The 17839-nt window shown below is 41.8% G+C and overlaps 1 protein-coding gene across 1 annotated transcript; it reads right to left on the bottom strand.

The window, feature by feature from the left end:
* Window positions 1-4212: 4212 nt before the first annotated feature.
* On the bottom strand, window positions 4213-10875 carry zfp64 (zinc finger protein 64 homolog (mouse)). The gene is made up of 6 exons (XM_080444157.1): window positions 10662-10875; window positions 9818-9979; window positions 9295-9441; window positions 9098-9160; window positions 7295-7573; window positions 4213-6335 (listed from the first exon to the last, which is right to left on the bottom strand). Exons 1-6 carry the CDS (start codon window positions 10681-10683, stop codon window positions 4909-4911), a joined length of 2100 nt encoding a protein of 699 aa, XP_080300283.1. The 5' UTR covers window positions 10684-10875; the 3' UTR covers window positions 4213-4908.
* Window positions 10876-17839: the final 6964 nt, after the last annotated feature.

The following is a 17839-nucleotide window of genomic DNA, read 5'->3' as shown; positions in this document are numbered from 1 at the left end:
GAATCCTAGGAAATTATGCTGTCGGAATGATGTTATTTTAATAGTAACATACAAAACCACAATCTTGTTTTCACATTGCGCTCATCGCCATCTCATTTGGTATGGCGTTTCCTGAGAAACACCATACCATCTCAAAATGAAAACAACAATCCGCCTTGCGTCTGTGAAGACTGGTTACCTACAACCTCAGCTAAGATGGAGAACTGGAATCAAGAGGGAGACAGGCACTGAAATTATGTAACATGTGTTGTTTGATCTAATTATTATGCATTTTATTCTTACAAAACCACACCACTGTACATAATGAAGATTAAACAATAATAATTCTGAATCATTTCAGCAAGAAAGAGTATTTCTTCAACTGTGTCCGTGTGAACGAAACTGATTGTATACATGAAGAAAAGATTGGCCCATTGGTATCCATGCCAGCAGGTGGTACAAAAGTGTTTTTGTTGTTTTCAAACTGGAGAACAAAAGATTCTTCTTGTAAGCCACTAATGTGCTCAGTAAAATATGCACAATAAAAGACACTGACGTAGGTCTGTTCTGTTGAGTGTTCACTTGAAAAGACTGCACTCACATTGCTAATTACCCAAAATCCACCCTGGCTCTTCCCTTGATTGTGCAAGTTTACATTTGGTATGTATGAATTTACATTAAGCTAGATTTAAAGCAGGTATGGTAAACACCCACAAAACTAATGTGCACACACGCACACACACACACACACACACACACACACAGACAATGACCCTATGTGTAAAGATCAGATTTCCATCATGTTTGTTTTCTTAGGATAAGGCATGAGTGAACAAAGAAAATATTTTGCTTGCTCATGGCCATCTGTTGAAACCAACGGAATTTCCAAATTTTTAAAAAGGCTTACTTTACTATATGCAATCGATATAATCGGGGTAAATGTCATGATACACTGCAGATGCTCAACATATCTGAAAAGCAATTATGTGAAAAATGTAATAAAATAAAAGAATGGGTAAAACGATTTACCCATAATAAAAATGGTGTGCTCCTAAAAGTAAACCAGATAATTAACAAGAACAAAAGTTTGTTAAGTTATTACCAGATATTATTTTTTTGGAAATCACAAGCTCGCTTTGAAAACAAATCACAGAAACCTGTGACTGTCCTGTCCCTTCAAACATCCCTCCACAATGTGGACCGAGAAGATACAAAGCAACGTGCAGACGTGAAAATAATCAGAGGTTGTCACAAAACCATGCATACAATAAACAAAAAACGTCTCTGTAGAGCTTGAGGATGGATCACAGACAAAGCAAATATTTAGCCAAATATTTTAACCCAACTCTCAGCTCGTACTGCAAACGCAAACTATATCTCCCAAAAATGGGATTATCGGCAAACAATTGAGTAATTGTTCCGCCTTCAATCCATGGCACCATGTGTGTGCATGGTCAAAACATGCAAACATTCATTTGTTTATGGGTAGTGGCACAGAAACAAGACAATAAAACAATGGCAAAATGTCTTTGTTACTGAATCACAAAAGCTGATAGCTGGTTATTTGCATTCACAAGATCACACTGGGCGCTCATTTCCAAACAGTGGAGCCCACATCGTTATAAAGGACGTTGTAATAATGCCACTACTTCTGTGTTTGTTTCAAAGGACTACTGGAGATACTGTAGCATTCCTTTGACCATTAAAGGACTTTTATAGGCTTTGGCCAGCTCACTGTGGCCATCCCCATTGGCTCAAAATTATACTTATTTTTCTGCCCCCTGAGGACTGCTTTTAAACCACTGCTTTCAATCTTAAAGAAACAACAACAAAAGACCCTGTCAGGGTAATGCTTCCTGACAACCCAAGATAGACAAAAAGACCAAAAACAACACCCTAAACACTCAAATGCCAAATCTAGGAGGCAATACTTTCAGGACAAAATGGCTAGTTGAAAAAAAGGTTTAACTTGATTGATTAGCAAGAATTCTATAGAATCAAACAGGCGATCACTCAGATCAGTAAACCTAATAGGCCACATCACAACATGTTAAATTTTAATCAATGTGGAATTCACTGTTAGGCTCTGCAATAACATAACCTCATTCAAACACATTGAGCAAATTAATTTAGTCTTTAAATCTGCTTGGCCATCAAAGGAACCTTATCTTCTGAATTTCTATCACACAGACAAAAAACAATTGAATAGGAACAATAAGAAAATACCTTAGTGTCATAAGGAATGAAAAATCACTTTAAATGTCAATAGTGCCAGAGAGTGCCAAAAGATGCTCTCATTGGAAAACAAGTACATGTCAATTCTGGGCCAACCAGTTAATTTAATTAAGGCATTCAGGGTGGGAGAGCATGTTGTGTGCAAACAAAGCGAAGGTGAAAATGTATTACTGCAATAATCCAACACAAAACAAGGGACAATGCGATAGATTGCAAGTGGGAAACCGTTATGAAGGTGAAGAAAGGTTTCTAAAAGCAGCTTGGCATTGCTCTCCAGGCTGTATAAATCTTTCTTTATCTCTGAGAAGAGTTAAATTAACTATAAAACAAACTATAGCCCTTAAAGTTTATTGACTTTTCACACTATCAAGAGTATTTACCTTATGTTACTAATGTTCATATGTAGTCGATAGTGCTGGTCATTCTCCCCCCATCACCTGGACCTCTCTGGATCTGTTTATAACCAGAAGGAAAGCATCACAAAATACGATTTCTTTAAGCAGCTGTGAGTGGAAATTGCTTTTTGGGGAGACATTTATGACCCCATTCAAAGGCTGACATCCCAAACACAGGAAGGAAGGAACTGAGTAGTGCCATACAGTATCAAGAGATCCATTTAAAATTCCTGTTACCTATCTGACAAAGCCCTTGGACCTCAACACCTTTATTGAAAACAGAACTCTAGGATTTTATGGAGTGGGTCAGCTTTTCTTTCCTAAATATACCTAAACCCCCCTACCATGCATGCATTTAACATATGTTAACATGTCACACCCAACATTAAATTTGACACTCAAAACCCATCAATCCAATTTATGATGAATTTATCACAATGATGCAAGTATAACACCATCGAACCGTTCAAAGCCACCCTCTGAGCAAAGCTTCAGGAAGGAGCACGTTTTTGTTGTAGCCTGTAGAGAAAGCACTTAACCCAGCTATGATGTCTCATGCAGAATGTGAGAGAGAGGTGGGGGGGGGGGGGGGGGGGGCTAACCTACCTCCTCAAGGGTGCTTGGAATTAGTGCCTGGAAGTCTGTGAGATAATAGATCAAAGAGATGCATCAGAGAGCAGCTATTGCTTTTCCCACATAACTAGGTGACCATATTTTCAAACACCCAAAACAGGAACTGGGCCATATAAACTACTTAAGTTCCAGTTTAAAAAGTAGTGGAAATAGATGATCTACAAGCTCACTTGTTGTGGTATGATGCGTCCTGAGCTTGTAGATGTGCCATTTTCAGGTATTTTTTATCATAAAAAAAACCTGGGACATCTGGTCACCGTACACATAACGCTCATGCAAAATGGAATTTCATAAGACATTGACAATCAGGAATACAGAGTAAGCGCATAAAAGAGCCCACAAGCTGACCAAAATGAGATTTCTCAATTCCCATGTCATTATCATCATTACTGGAATACGCTCCACCTCAAGTTGCTGACAGTGCCATCTAATATCACATTTGATCATTACTCTTAAATGTCCAATCCAGAATCAGAGTATAATGCTATCATATAGTGGGCTGATTCCCTTTCCTCCACTCTGATTGGCAGAGCTCTAGTACAGAAAGGTTTTTAATATCATAGTTTTACATGTCATCTATTGGTTTCAAATTATTTCTTTGCTTTGTTTGTACTTATTCAGGTGCAACCTTTACTTTCTTTACAAAACTAAAAGCACAAGTCTTGGCTTTAGAAATAGTCAGAATAGCTCACCAGCAATATCAACGGGCAGTCTATGCAAGTCTACTAGGTGCTGAGTGAAGCTTTTAGAAACCAAAGACCATTATATGAACTCTAATGCCTTCTGCTAATGGCATCTGTGTCCAAGTTTCAAAATGGCCAAGAGTAACTGCAGTGGGAAACACAAACTTCAAACAATTTAATCACAACATTATCTGAAGCCTGAAACACCAAATACAAAGGGAAATTGTATTGCCTCCGAATGCTCTGCTGCCACCCTCTGGACAAATTGGAGAACTTCATTACATAGATTGAATTTGAGAAACAAGCAATTGTTTTATTTATTGATGCATTCAACACCACTTTTGTTTTCACCTAAAACCTAATTTATGCTTCTGCGTCAAAGTGCTGTGTAGTGTGTATAACATATTATAATATAACATATTTTCGACTTAAGTGTTGACCGTACGTTATTCTCACAGAAGCAGAAATTACGCTGTTGTTTTTAAAAAAAATCATATTTCAATTTGATGCCTCCAGGACGAGAACCCAAAATTACAACTTAAAAAAAGCAAAATTAAAAATCTATGTCCAGCATATAAAATAGTGAAAATAGCCCATCTACAAGCTCACAAGGCGTTGCATCGCGTCCACTTCCTGATTGGCCTACATGTTTATTTGAATTCCATAGTTTAAGGGAATGAAAAACATGAACATTCTGTCTTGGATTACGGAGCTACCATCTCCATTCATTATTAAAACAGAATCATGTTCTCCACAGTAACGACAAGAGCGTTGTCATTGTGGTGGATGATGAGTGGGTTTCTGAAGCAGTTATTACATTTGTTAATAGCTCGCGCAGTCAATGTCTAGGCCTTGGCGTTCATACTCGAAGGCCTCATGAAATTACCTCATGAAAATAGCTTATGATGCAACTAATGTATATGCTAATATAGCTTATTACACCCCCTACCCCGATTCTTTGTGGGATGCCTTCTATGGGCATGCTATTCTGAGTAGAGGGTTTGAGGGGAGAGCTGTTCTAGTGCACTTTGCTGTGGTTGGGCGGACACTATCAGTGGAAGGCTGTGAATGACCACACCGTGGCTGCCCATGCTGATGTTTGGCACCAGCAAGCCACCATCACCACAGGGCAAGGCGCTCACTTTGTGCACAGCTGAAACGGTGTGTTTGGACATATCCTCTGATGAACCGCACGCTGCGGGAGCTACAGCCATGGCCGTCAAGGTGGCGTTGCCTTCCGTTACCACGGTGACCTCGGTCCCACCCTCCTGGATCAAGGCGTTGAGTCCCTCTAGGTCTGAGCAGGTGGTTATGAAGGTCTGTGTGCCACCACTGGAGCCATGTGAGGTGATGGTAGTCTGCAGCAGGGCCCGGTGAAGCGGGCTGCTGTTGTCGTCGGGGCCAAGCTGTGTCAGGAGGACCGCCTGTGGCTCCAGGGTGCCTTCTGTTGCTTGGGAGGAGCCCAGGTGCGGCATGGGCGCTAGCAAGTTGACCTGCTGCATCATGGAGTTCACAACCATGTCCTGGCTGTCAGGGGTTAGCAGTACCACGTTAGGCTTATTTTGCTGGCTGTCTGCGCTAGGCTGCATTAAGGAGCTCTCCTGGCCCAGAGGGTGGGCGACGATGATCTTGAGATCTGCATTGCCATAAGTGGAAATAATAGGGTCAGCTGTGACAGGGTCTTGAAGCTGGGTGTTGTCCTGCGAGGGCATGGTGGGACCCAAGTCAATGTTAGTGGACCTGGTGGTGAATACACTGCAGACTTGTGGCTGCAGTGTAATCAGGCTGTCCCTGTGTTGCTTGCGGTGGCTGCGCAGGGAATCCTCCCTGACAAAGGAGGCGTCACACAAGTTACAGCGGAAGGCCCGCGCTGCATCCAGCTTGGCCCGGTACCGTGAGCCTAGGGGCTTGGGGGAATCCCCTCCCCCAGCTTTTAACCCCCCTCTTCCACTATTACCACCACCGCCGCCTTTCTCTGGCTTATCTGAGTGGCACTTCTTCTTGTGGATGACAAGGTTACTACGCTGCTTGGAGGCAAAGTTACAGAACTCACACCGGAATGGACGCTCCTCTGAATGGATCCTCTCGTGGACTTTGAGCGCCCCTTTGCTGGAGCAGGAGTAAGTACACTTGGAGCACTGAATAGGCTGAGTGGGTTGGTGTTCTCGCGAGTGGTGCCGCAGGGCGGTTTTGTTGGCACACTGGAAATCACAGTCGGGGCAGCGGAAGGAGTTGTCAGTGCCGTGTTTGATTTGGATGTGGGATTTCAGGTTACCTTTCATGGCACAGCGGTAATCACAGAAGTCACACTTGTATGGCTTCTCGCCGGAGTGAATCCGAACGTGCCTCTTCAGGTCTGAGTTGATCTTGAACTTTGCGTCACACTGATGGCACTGGAAGGGTGCATCCCCTGGAGAATTGTCAAATAAATAACACAATTATTTTCACACACACACACACACACACACACACACACACACAGTATATTTGACACACACAGTATATTTGAATATCAACCAACAGACATCTGAACTCTTAGAAAGTGTTTTTTTGTATTAACCTTTTTTCTCTCCTAATTTAGTAATTTACCCCAATGTCACCCGGTGCTTACTTTCACATGACAATGAGGACTTTCACTGGGATGGTATAATGCATGCTTAGGAACACGCTATGCCTCCCAGTTCCGTTCCCTGCTGAACAGGTGCCTGATCAACCTGTAGGAGTCCCCAGTCCAGTGACAGAACACCCTGGCTATTGGCTTCCCACCCGTGAACAGGGCCAATTGTGTCAAGCAAGAGGCACCATGGATGATTCGAACCCCAGTGTCCACAGAGGTGGGCAGGAGCCAGGAACTTCAACTCTGCAAAACCCGGACACCCCAAACTCTTAGCAGGAGAGTTTGGGGCGCAGATATACATCGGCGCAGATCTACTTAATTTAAAATCCAACACTTGACTGACATTGACACAGATCTACGTCAATTTAAAAAAAATCATGTTTTCAGTGATTACGCTAGAGCGCGCCCTTTGCCAACCTATGAATGATCCCTTGACTGGGAGAGACGGCTAGAACCAGAAATGACGTCATCCCATAAAAAGTCACTCCATCCACTCCTATGTTATGAGATTTAGAAGAACACATCTAGGTCGGATGTCTTATTTTTTTGATGAAAACGAGCCATATTCAACTGCCGATAACAACAAAACGGACGATCAAGTTTTTGCTCCGGTGGATAGAAGAGACCCTCCCCCTACCCCCAGACAGCTTTTGTTTACATCCGTGTCCACATAGTGGCTTCCGTGGGTCTCTGTGGATCGTCAAAATAAGGTAAAAACGCTGGCAGTGGTGGATGAATGAATGAATGAATACCTGGCAGTGAATGTGTTAAGAACCCACCAGTGTGTGAGCGGAGGTGAACGGTAAGCTGGCTAGAGTTGCGGCTGGCATAAGGGCAGATCTGGCATTTGAAGGGCCGCTCGTCATAGTGGATGCGGAGATGCTTCTTCAGACTGCTGCTGTCTGCTGCCGCGTAGGGACAGTATTTACACTTGTGCGGTTTCTCTCCAGTGTGTGAGCGGCTGTGCATGTTGAGCTTGTCTCGCCGGCTGAAGCGCTTGTGGCACAGTTCACACTCAAATGGCTTCTCACCTGAAGACACGAAACACAGGTGGCAAAACACAGATGTACATCAATGACCTGAAATCAACGATTTCAGGTCTTACTCTTTGACACAATAGAGTACTAAAATCTGACATAAAAACCAACACCCTCTGCATCACTCAAGTGTTTTTCCCTTTCAAAATCAGACTTTGTTTTTTTGCACGCAATATAAGAAAAAGTAACAAAAAGGTAACAAAAATAATCTGGGCATTCTGTCAAGGGAGGCGGCTCAGTATCATTTTGGCAGCGAACCTGGAAGTTCACTGCCGAAATTTCTTAATGTAGAAAACTACATTAAGAAAAGATGTGCTTCACTGTCCCCCCTAAAGCACGTTATGCGCTGTCAAAAACATTCCTGAGATATTATATATTACGTGTTTTTTTAAAACGTCTATTGGACTTTGAATGGGGGAAAAAAACTTCTGTGATCCAGCAGCTGTGGTTTTGATGTCAGGACGTCGGTACCGTTTGCCTGTGATTCAAACTACAGAAAGCATGCAACAGTATTTCAAAATAATATTTATTTTTACAAAGATAATTCAGTAATGTTACAGTCACTACAAAAGCTTTTGGTTTAGTTCATGCAAGAGCCCATCAACCTATAAATACAAAACATGCATGTCAATGCCATGCATCTTCAACAGTGAAGTGATGGCTGAATGAATCTCTCATTAGAAATGACTGAAGTCCTGTTGGGGAAGAACATATTGTTGTTGTAGGGCAGAAACATTGCATCTCCATCAAGAGTGTCACACAAACGTAGTGAAAACAGCCGATCTACAAGGTCACAAAGAGTTGCGATGCGTTGCGGGCTTGTAGACGGTAGAGCTCTCGCCTTTAGACCACAGTCCCGAGCACCGCCAACTCAGCTTATGAGTAACACGAATTGGGTGCGGCAAGTCGTGCGGTAAGTACTGGGAGCTGATGGTAGGTGTGGCGCTCCACCTCAGCAATCCATCTCCCAGGGGTCTAGCATATTGTAACGGGGACAGACTCCCGCGTTATCGGCTGATACCGACAATAAGCCTCTCCCGACCTACTTATTAAACATAAAAAAGCTTTTGTACATACAAGGTTTCCACCCGACGGCGACAATATTCTACCCGATCAAGCGTTAAGACAAAACATGCCGAGACATTTGTAAACTTGTTTTTGAAAAGAGCTATACAAATATTATCATTATTATTATAAAAGACAAGAGAAAAAGACAGGGTTTAATAATGGTGTGGCTTCTATGTAAATCTCAGACATCATGATGAAGTCAGTTACCTACATATTTGGGCAGTTCCAGACCAATCTGAACTCCAATATAAAATTACAGTTCTGATAAGTAAAAAATCTAAAATCAAATGTGAAAACCAATAACTTGGCCTACTGGCAGCGTGCATTCCCAAATCGCTGATCGGTCCAGAAGTTAGGGAGGTAAATTAACCCCAGACAAACAGACCCTCTTCTAGATGGCTTGCCTCCGAGGGGCCACGGCGTAAAAACACTCAGCTGTCATCGACATACCCGTATGAGTCTTGAGATGCCGCTCCATGTCTTTTTGGCCATACTGCGTCTTAAAAGTGCAACCTGGAGCAGAGGAGATATGGTATGTATGTACGTGAATCAACTTAGAGCATAGGCCAACATTTATATATTTTAAAGTATTTATAAGTAGGCCTACAGTGTGGCAGCTGGTTTGAAGGAACGCTTCAGCAACTCACCTGAGAAACAGCAGCTGTGCCTCTTTGAACTGAGCGCTGGTTTTAATTTTTTAGAAGGTGTCTTCTGTGCTTTGGTCAAGATCTTTTTGACACCTCTCATGACACAGGTCTGATAGGTTTCCTCAAAAACAAACTCTGCGCTGGAATCTGATCAGAAAGAACAGCAGGTGTTTGACTGCAAGCACATCCATAAAAAGAAAAGCGGGTTATTGGAAAACTAACAGATTTGTTCTACATAGTGGGTTTGTTCAGATTTGTTCAGGGGAGATTACAGAGCTGAGAGAAATCTGTCAGGTTCAAACACTGCTCTCTCTGTGTGAGAGGAGAAGAACGGATAGAAACACATAGAGGACTACAAAGTGAGGTATGTACAACTGTCATGCTGCTGTTCATGAAACCAACAGCAACCTGTTGTGCATGTGCGAGCATGTGTGTGCCTGTGTGTATACAGTATGTGTGACTATTGTCAAGAGTTAAATGATAGGATCAGGTCTACGGTTTGCAAACAGATTCCATACTTTACCTGTAAGAGTAGGTGTCACAGTGGTGGCTGATATGTCAGGGGTGGATATGGGGCAGTCATTTTGCTTGTGGGCAAGAAAGACCTCAAAATTATTGTACTGTTGCTTGCAGAAACCACAGATGTGGATGTCTGGGCTAACCTCCACCACAACAGAATGTACTGCTGCGAATGATAGTGGAACAGAGGGAGGGCATGAAAAATACATGTCATTAAACAAGTTGCTATGGCCCAGTGGTGGAAAAAGTACTCAACATGTTTTACTTAAGTAAAAGTATCAATACTGCAATGTAGAAATACTCTGTTACAAGTAAAAGTCCAGAATTCAAAATGCACTTATAGGCATCAAAATGTACTTAAAGTACCAAAAGTAAAAGTAGTCATTATGCAAAATGTCCCATTTGAAGTTTTCAAATGTATACAAATATTTAAAAATAGCAGATCTACAAGCTCACAATGCTAGCCAAAATGTAAAAAAATAGGGCTGAAGTGGTTACTGTATGTTTTGTAATAATAATCTAAAAAGTAGCTAGTAACCAAATTCTTCAAATAATTGTAGTGGAGTAAAAGTACAATATTTGCCTCTGATATGTAGTGGAGTAGAAGTAAAAGTATTGGAAATTGGAAATACTCAAGTAAAGTTCAAATACCTCAAAATTGTACTTAAGTACAGTAGATACATGTACTTAGTTACTTTTCAACACTGCTATGCACATACATTAAATGTCAACTGATTTGACTTGTTGTTGGGCACATGTTGATTGTCATAACTATTATAGTTCTATTGAAATGTCGACCAGTTTAATTCATAGTTAAATTGATAACGTTAGTTAGAGTGACTCCTTACCTTCGGTGTTATATGTTGCCATTTTGCACGCTTGTTTTGGTGGAGATCAACTCATTTTCAGGGTCCCAAAAACACCTAAAATGTGACTCACTCAAAATGAGGCCAGCACCATTTTCATGCATTTATAATAGTGAACGCTGCGACGACATAATCTATATATTAATGCCAAATGTAAGGATTCAATTCACTTCTTTGGCAACATTGTAAACACAGCTCGTTTTTTACGACAGCATTGGCAGCTTTGCGGCGGTGGGGTTGTCTGGTCGTGAAATCTCGCGACCATTACTGCCGCCTATTGGGCAGGAGAACGTCTGGATGAAAATCAGTGTTGCCATGTCCGCTTATTTTAAGCGACTTTGGGCTTGTTTTTCTGTAAAGTCGCTTGTAAATATAGATGCGGGGGTTGCGTTTTTTGGGCTTGTTTCTTAAGTGTAGTTGCTTATTTTGGGCTTATTTTCTAAATGTTGTTTAAACCAGTGGTTCTCAAACATCATGTTAAGAACACCCAAATTAATATGTAGTTAAGTTATCCAAGGATCCCCACCGTAGGTGCCATCTGGCACAACATATTGTAGGGATCCCCATTCAAGTTGTGTGTTGTTAAAATGTTCCAAAGAATATTCTACATTTTTAACCTTTAAAAAAAAAGCAGATCTACAAGCCCTGTGAGCTTGTTTTAAAAGGTTAAAAAGTGCTAATGTAACCTAAAGTCGCCTCTTTTCTACATAGACCTGGTTGCTTATTTCTCCCACACAATCTGGCAACACTGCATGCACGCTTTCCTTGAAGGTTTGTAGCTCCTAAAACAGAAATGTGTAAACGTTAACATATCGATGACAGTATATAGGCTTCCACCATGTAAACACATGCGCTGTATGTATGTCGATTATGTATATTGCCGTATATATTACATCATTATTATGTTATACTGCAGGAACGGTAACGCACACTGGTGAGGTGCTGACCTTCGGGAACAAGCTTAAAAAGCAGGGGGAAAAGTAGCCCTGAAACATGATGACTATATCATGGATGAACTTCAACCTGGTGTTTTCACTTTCTCCAATTACGGCGCGTACATCTACATAAACGTTCAGATTTCAAATATAAAGTGTTTACCCCATGGCCACGGATGTTACAATTATGTTCAGACCCTCAGAAGTACCCGTATCTTCCGTATTGTTCAATAAAAAGCATTCGAATGCGATCGGTGGCCATTTTCTCATAGAGTTATAATGTATCAGTGTGCAATACACCTTCCAACCGATAGGGTCGCGTAGTTGAAAGCATGATGGAGAAAATACGAAGAAAATGACCACCGATCGGATTAAAATGCTTTATGTTGAACAATACGGAAGATACGGATTCTTCTGCGGGCCCGTACATAATTGAAACATCCGTGGCCATGGGGTACGCACTTTATGTTTTAAATCTGAACGTTTATGTAGATGTACGGGCCAAAAAGGGAGAAAGTGCAAACACTATGTTGAATCCATGACTGACAGTCGTGTGTCAGGGCTAGTCAGGGAACAATCCTAAAAAGGAGGGGGGGGGAGTCGCACACTCCTGCCTATTTACACAATAAACTTGGCTTTTACTCAGCCGTTGTATCTGTGTAGAACTTCTAACTGTAAAGTTCGGCTCAACTTGGGTCAGTTAGCGACGAAACAAATGCATAATTTGCCTAACATTATGCTCCTTCATCAATTACTTTAGGTCACTCGAGTCGTCCATCACATAAAAGTGCGTGGAATTTGATTGATTCAAGGTAAGTGATCGAGAATCATTTTTTCTAAATACCAGAACAAAGTGAGTATAACCCATGAAAGTGAGTGACACGCAGCTCCATTTTCAGTGACAGGCCCTTAACTGCCTGCTTGCCACTGTGAAGCTCAGGAATTTCCTTACACTGACTTTCCTGTATGATAAAAGGAGGCACTGCACTGATTCGTTCACTGCTGAAGCAGCAAATCCCTGAGAGACAATGGGAAGGTGCATGCACACAATGGTGGAAAAGGTACTCACATTTTGTACTTGAGTGAAAGTATCAATACCACAATGTAGAAATACTGTGTTACAAGTAAAAGTCCTGTATTCAAAATTGACTTGAGTAAAAGTACATTAATATTGGCATCAAAATGTACTTATTATGCAGAATGTCCCATTTCACATGTTTTCAAATGTATAATAAAATCATTTGAAAATGGCAGATAAGCTCACAACGCGCGTTTTGAGCTTGTAGATCGGCTATTTTCAAATAGCCGAAGTATAGATATATGGCTGAAGTTGTTAATGTATGTTTTGTAATAATAATCAAAATCAACATAGTAACTAGTAAGTAACTAAAGTTTTCAAATAATTGTAGTGGAGTAAAAAGTAAAATATTTGGCTCTGAGATGTAGTGGAGTAGAAGTAAAAGTATTGCAAATTGGAAATACTTCAGTAAAGAAAAAGTACCTTAACATTCTACTGTACTTGAGTACAAGTACTTAGTTACTTTCCACCACTGCATGCACATGCACACAGGCATGCACCTTGTACTTTGTGTACATGATCACATGTGCATGCACCTTCTAGGGGCCACACAACACAGACACATGCCAGGCAGGGCCCCCCTCATGGTTCACACTCATGAAGCCAGTATTTCATTACCTCTGGGTCTAAAAGAAAATTTGCCCCTCAAGATTTGAGGGAGAATTTAAAAAAAGTAATCTTTGTCATTCTAGATAAATGTGTGACTGACAAGTCACACATGTATCCATGTAATATTAATAAGCCTTGATTTGTTCAGTACTTCGGGGTAAGAAGAGGAATTGGGACATTTCACTGGTTCAAAGAAAGGAGCGGAAGATAATTAAATAAATAATTAAATCTGCTTGACCGAAGAACATCCAAATCATATGCACATAAATCCCAACACAAACTCGTGTACATCAAAAGACCACATTTACATGTGACAGACAAAATGACTCCGAGATGGGGTAATTAAAGAACGACTTATTTCATCCCGGCAAGCAAGTGGAGAATGGGCAGTTCACAACTTTGATCTTGAGTTCACCCCCCCCCACCCATACACACACACAGACATCCCCTAATCCAGGAGGCTTGCAGCTACTCTCTCTGCTTTCTTCACTCTTCATCCTGCAGTGGCGAGACGTCTCAGTATTGTGCTGTGTGGTGGTTTGATCATTACTGTACTGCCAAATACTTTCTGAGGCAGAGGTACGCAATGAAACCCATAGTGTTAATTGACAAATGGATAAATGAACACTGAGGATTTTAATGTGTAGGTTCCCAGTACTAATCATCCTCTAATGCAACGTTGCTACAAGACATCAAAGGAAGATTATTTTGTCACTGAAATACGTTTCGTTACCAGTTTAAATTTTCCCTGCCATTTTGTAGAAATGAATGATCTGCTTATTCAACAATTTACGCTGAAATACAATATCAGTTGGACATCCAGCTGTGCCAGTTCTAATTTGTAGACACTCCCCGTTTCCATTCATTGAGACACCCCCGTATCCACTGAGTGATGTAATGTCCCTCTTTTCCCCTGCGAGACAAGGGCAACAATGGGGGGGAGCGCCTCTGTCACATTATTTTCCCCCACTGAGGCACGCCAGCTGCTTACAGTTGCTTAATGGCTAAGAGCTGTCACAAGCCATCACAGCCCGCTGCCACACAGGAGAGGCAGATGCTTTAATTGCACAATGACTTGTAAGTTGTCAACAGCAATTATACCAAGCCTCCACTAGAGTGCACCCAAGGAACGCCATTTACTCATTTACTTTTGAGAGACAGTCTCATATGCTGGACACCAGTGGGGGAAAAACAGAACTTTGAGCGTGCTTCTGTCAATAATAGAAATGGAAATTAGTTCTAAGAATACTCTTAGCTTAATGATTTAGGTGTATGTTATGATGACTTGGGCAGAATTGTCAGACAGCAGCCCAGGACCTCCGAAATCATATTTAGACATAAAATATTTACCTAGGTATGTCACCTCCGGGCCCGCTGCTTACCGTGCTGCGGCAGGTCGTGGTGTGCGGAGTTTGAGTAATTTTACTCATTACTAATTCATGTCATATATATTTTTTCCTTTTGTGTGATTCAGTGGAGGCTCATTTGCAGTTGCCATTCTGAAGATTATTATCATCAAGAAGAAGCAAATAAGATGGTGAGTTCAAAGCCGTGCTGCTGCTATGCCTCCGCCTGCATTGTTTCAAGTTGTGTGGATGATGTTCTGTTATATATACACACAAAAATAACAAAAGACTGTGCAATATACATTAATAAAACTGTAGGTATTCTCTATTTATAGACCAGCCCCAATCCCATCCCTCAAATTATAATCAAGCGACACAGAATCCAAACATTGATGGCACCCTTATATTAATATCATGTCAAATTGGGTGGGAAAATAAGTCCCCAAACAAGCCCCCATGTTTGTTTTGAGCTGCAAGACAAATTATACACACATGTATGAATTCCTTTGGTCAACAGCTGCCATCTCAGCATCAGATAAAACAGACCCAAAGTCTGGAAAACATCAATCCACTTTATCATACCAAAAAAGACGGTGTGCATACAGGCATGCGTGCTGCATGTGCACGCACAGGAGCATGCTTTAGCATGTGCATGCGCACAAGCCCCCATGCCTAATTTATTATCTGTCGTATGATGGTGTGGTGGTGTCCTAAACCAAAAATAGCAGATCTACAAGCTTACAACGCGTGTTGTGAGCTTGTAGATTGGCTACTTTTGAGCAGGATGTTGTACGACTAAGTATAACACATATGAACAGTGCACACTTGCACACAAAAGGAGCACATGCTCACACACAACCAGTGCGTGGGGTTCTTTGTATCTGCCAAGTGATGCAGATGATGGGGTTGCAGATGATGACTAGAGGGTGCGCATGGCTTCATAAACAATATCCAGTTCTGACTGAGATTAGAAGTTGTTTACTCTTATTACTGTAAAAATCCCCAGTGTTAATTTAAGTATCATGGACCCAAAAAGACCTCTGGGTCCATTTTCACACTCCAGATTTAAATTAAAACGTATGATAAATGTTCTGCAAAGAGATGTATTAAACTTAAATTTTAATACATCTGTCTGAACTGAATTAAGACAGAAATCACACATGTTTTATTGCGCATTACTTTTAGCCTATATCATATGTTTTGTTACTATTACTGAAGGTATGCTAATTATATCCTAATAAAAAAAAAAGCGAATGTCATATGGCAGGTGTGTGTGTGTGTGTGGGGGGGGGGGGGGGGTGTTAATTAACCATTCTCTTGTTTCTATTTTGTGCAAAACTGCACTTGAAGCCAAACAAAATATTTAAAAGCCCTTTCTGCTCTTGAAAGGAGGTGCCTTGTAATTAAGTCTAGTGTCAGTAGGGGGTGTCCAAAATCAGGCTAGATAAAGAGACCCAGCATGTGTTTGAACCAGCTCACAAGCCAACTGCTCCAGTTTGTTGCAGCTGACATTTTGGAACCAGTAGGGTCAGCAAAATAGTGAGGCAGCAGAGATGCATCAAAGCCTGCAAATCTTTTTGACTATGAGAAAAAATTGTTTGTTTTTCTTTGTTGTTATCGTTGTTGTTTTTTCTTTTAATAGTGAGTCTGAATTATCATCGCTGTGGGTTCAACATATTTCATGGCCGTCTTTTGCCTATCACTCACAATTCAGCATCCTCCTGAAGACTGAACAGAGAAAGAAAATCAGGCCTTTTACAAAAGACTATGACAGACATACCGAACTAAAGCTGGACGTGTGTGTGTGTGTGTGTGTGTGTGTGTGTGTGTGTGTGTGTGTGTGTGTGTGTGTGTGTGTGTGTGTGTGTGTGTGTGTGTGTGTGTGTGTGTGTGTGTGTGTGTGTGTGTGTGTGTGTGCGTGCGCTCGTGTGCGTGCGCGCATGTGGGTGTGCGCACATGTGTGTGTGTGTGTGTGTGTGAAATTGTCAATGATGTCATTATGTCAGGAGAATCTTGATAGTTAGACAGATAACAGGGCTGGCTCATTCATGCCCTGGTCTCTCTCTGTCTCTCTCTCTTTCTGTCTCTCTGTCTTTCTCACACACACACACACACACACACACACACACACACACACACACACACACACACACACACACACACACACACACACACACACACACACACACACACACACACACACACACACACACACACGTAACATACACACGTAACACACATATAACACACACACACACACACACACACGCGCGCGCGCGCGCGCGCGCAGCAGCATCGTCGTCACAGAGGGAGTAAGGCTCATAATTGGACAGAGGTGTCGGTAGATAATGAAGCCAGGCCTCACACCTGCCAAACCTTGGGGATTTCACTTGACTGGCCACTTAAATCTTCCTCAGTCTGTGGGTCTGGAGGGCAAGAGAGAGTGAGTAAGGAACTAATGGAAAAAAGAGAAGTGTGGCGCTACAGGGAGGATCCCTGTCAGCACGAGTGTAGCGTGGGCTCCCCACCTCCAACCCCCCAGCCCCCGAACGTGGCTCGTTCCATACAGCACCCACCTCACTTCACTGTAAATCCTCTGGTGTCAAAGATTTCAGACGGAAGCTGGGAAATGCTGCACCAGCTATTTTGTTTCAAACTCTCGAAAACACTCGCTTCTCCCCAAGTTGTCTTTGGTGACAGCGTTATGTGCGGGGAAGGGCGTATTGTGCCAGCTTTTAGCGTGGTGTCATTCGACGGGTGAAAGGAAAAACTGATAGATGCTACAACTTGGGGGGTGTGGGGGTGCGCTCTCATGTAGAAAGTTTACCTGACAGTCATCGGGCGCATCTGTGACACTATCAGTGGTAGAGAGAGCAACACTAATTAAGGATTTAATAATGGACACCTTTGAGAAAGTAACAATTTATGAAGAACAAATGAGGAACAGAGATCTAGGTGACAACGCAGTAGAGAGTAGAGAGTGAAATGCTATCCTATTCAATTCTATATACATACACACATACAATACAATGAAAGGCAGCAATAAGCAGGGAATACACATTAGCTGGACTTGTTTTCACATTCCCAAACATTTCCAAACTATGTATGTTTATATAGCTGGCTGCTGACTAGTAGTCGGCCTAGTAGAAGTATCGAAATTGTATTTTTGTGAGTTTGTTGTAATATTAGTCA

This window comes from Gymnoscopelus braueri (genome assembly GCF_963280865.1).
Source record: "Gymnoscopelus braueri genome assembly, chromosome: 12".
NCBI classification, from domain to species: Eukaryota; Metazoa; Chordata; class Actinopteri; order Myctophiformes; family Myctophidae; genus Gymnoscopelus; species Gymnoscopelus braueri.
Note: the sequence above shows the minus strand (reverse complement) of the source record. Positions and strands in the feature narration are given on the sequence as shown.

What these genes read in the sequence shown, in the direction of transcription:
- zfp64 (XM_080444157.1), bottom strand. Translation starts at nt 10,683, where the DNA reads ATGGCAACATATAACACCGAAG. An exon ending in GGCAACATATAACACCGAAG is followed by an intron (nt 9,980 to 10,661) that starts GTAAGGAGTCAC and finishes TATCATTCGCAG; the next exon opens with CAGTACATTCTGTTGTGGTG. An exon ending in CTTAACACATTCACTGCCAG is followed by an intron (nt 6,336 to 7,294) that starts GTATTCATTCAT and finishes ACAATTCTCCAG; the next exon opens with GGGATGCACCCTTCCAGTGC.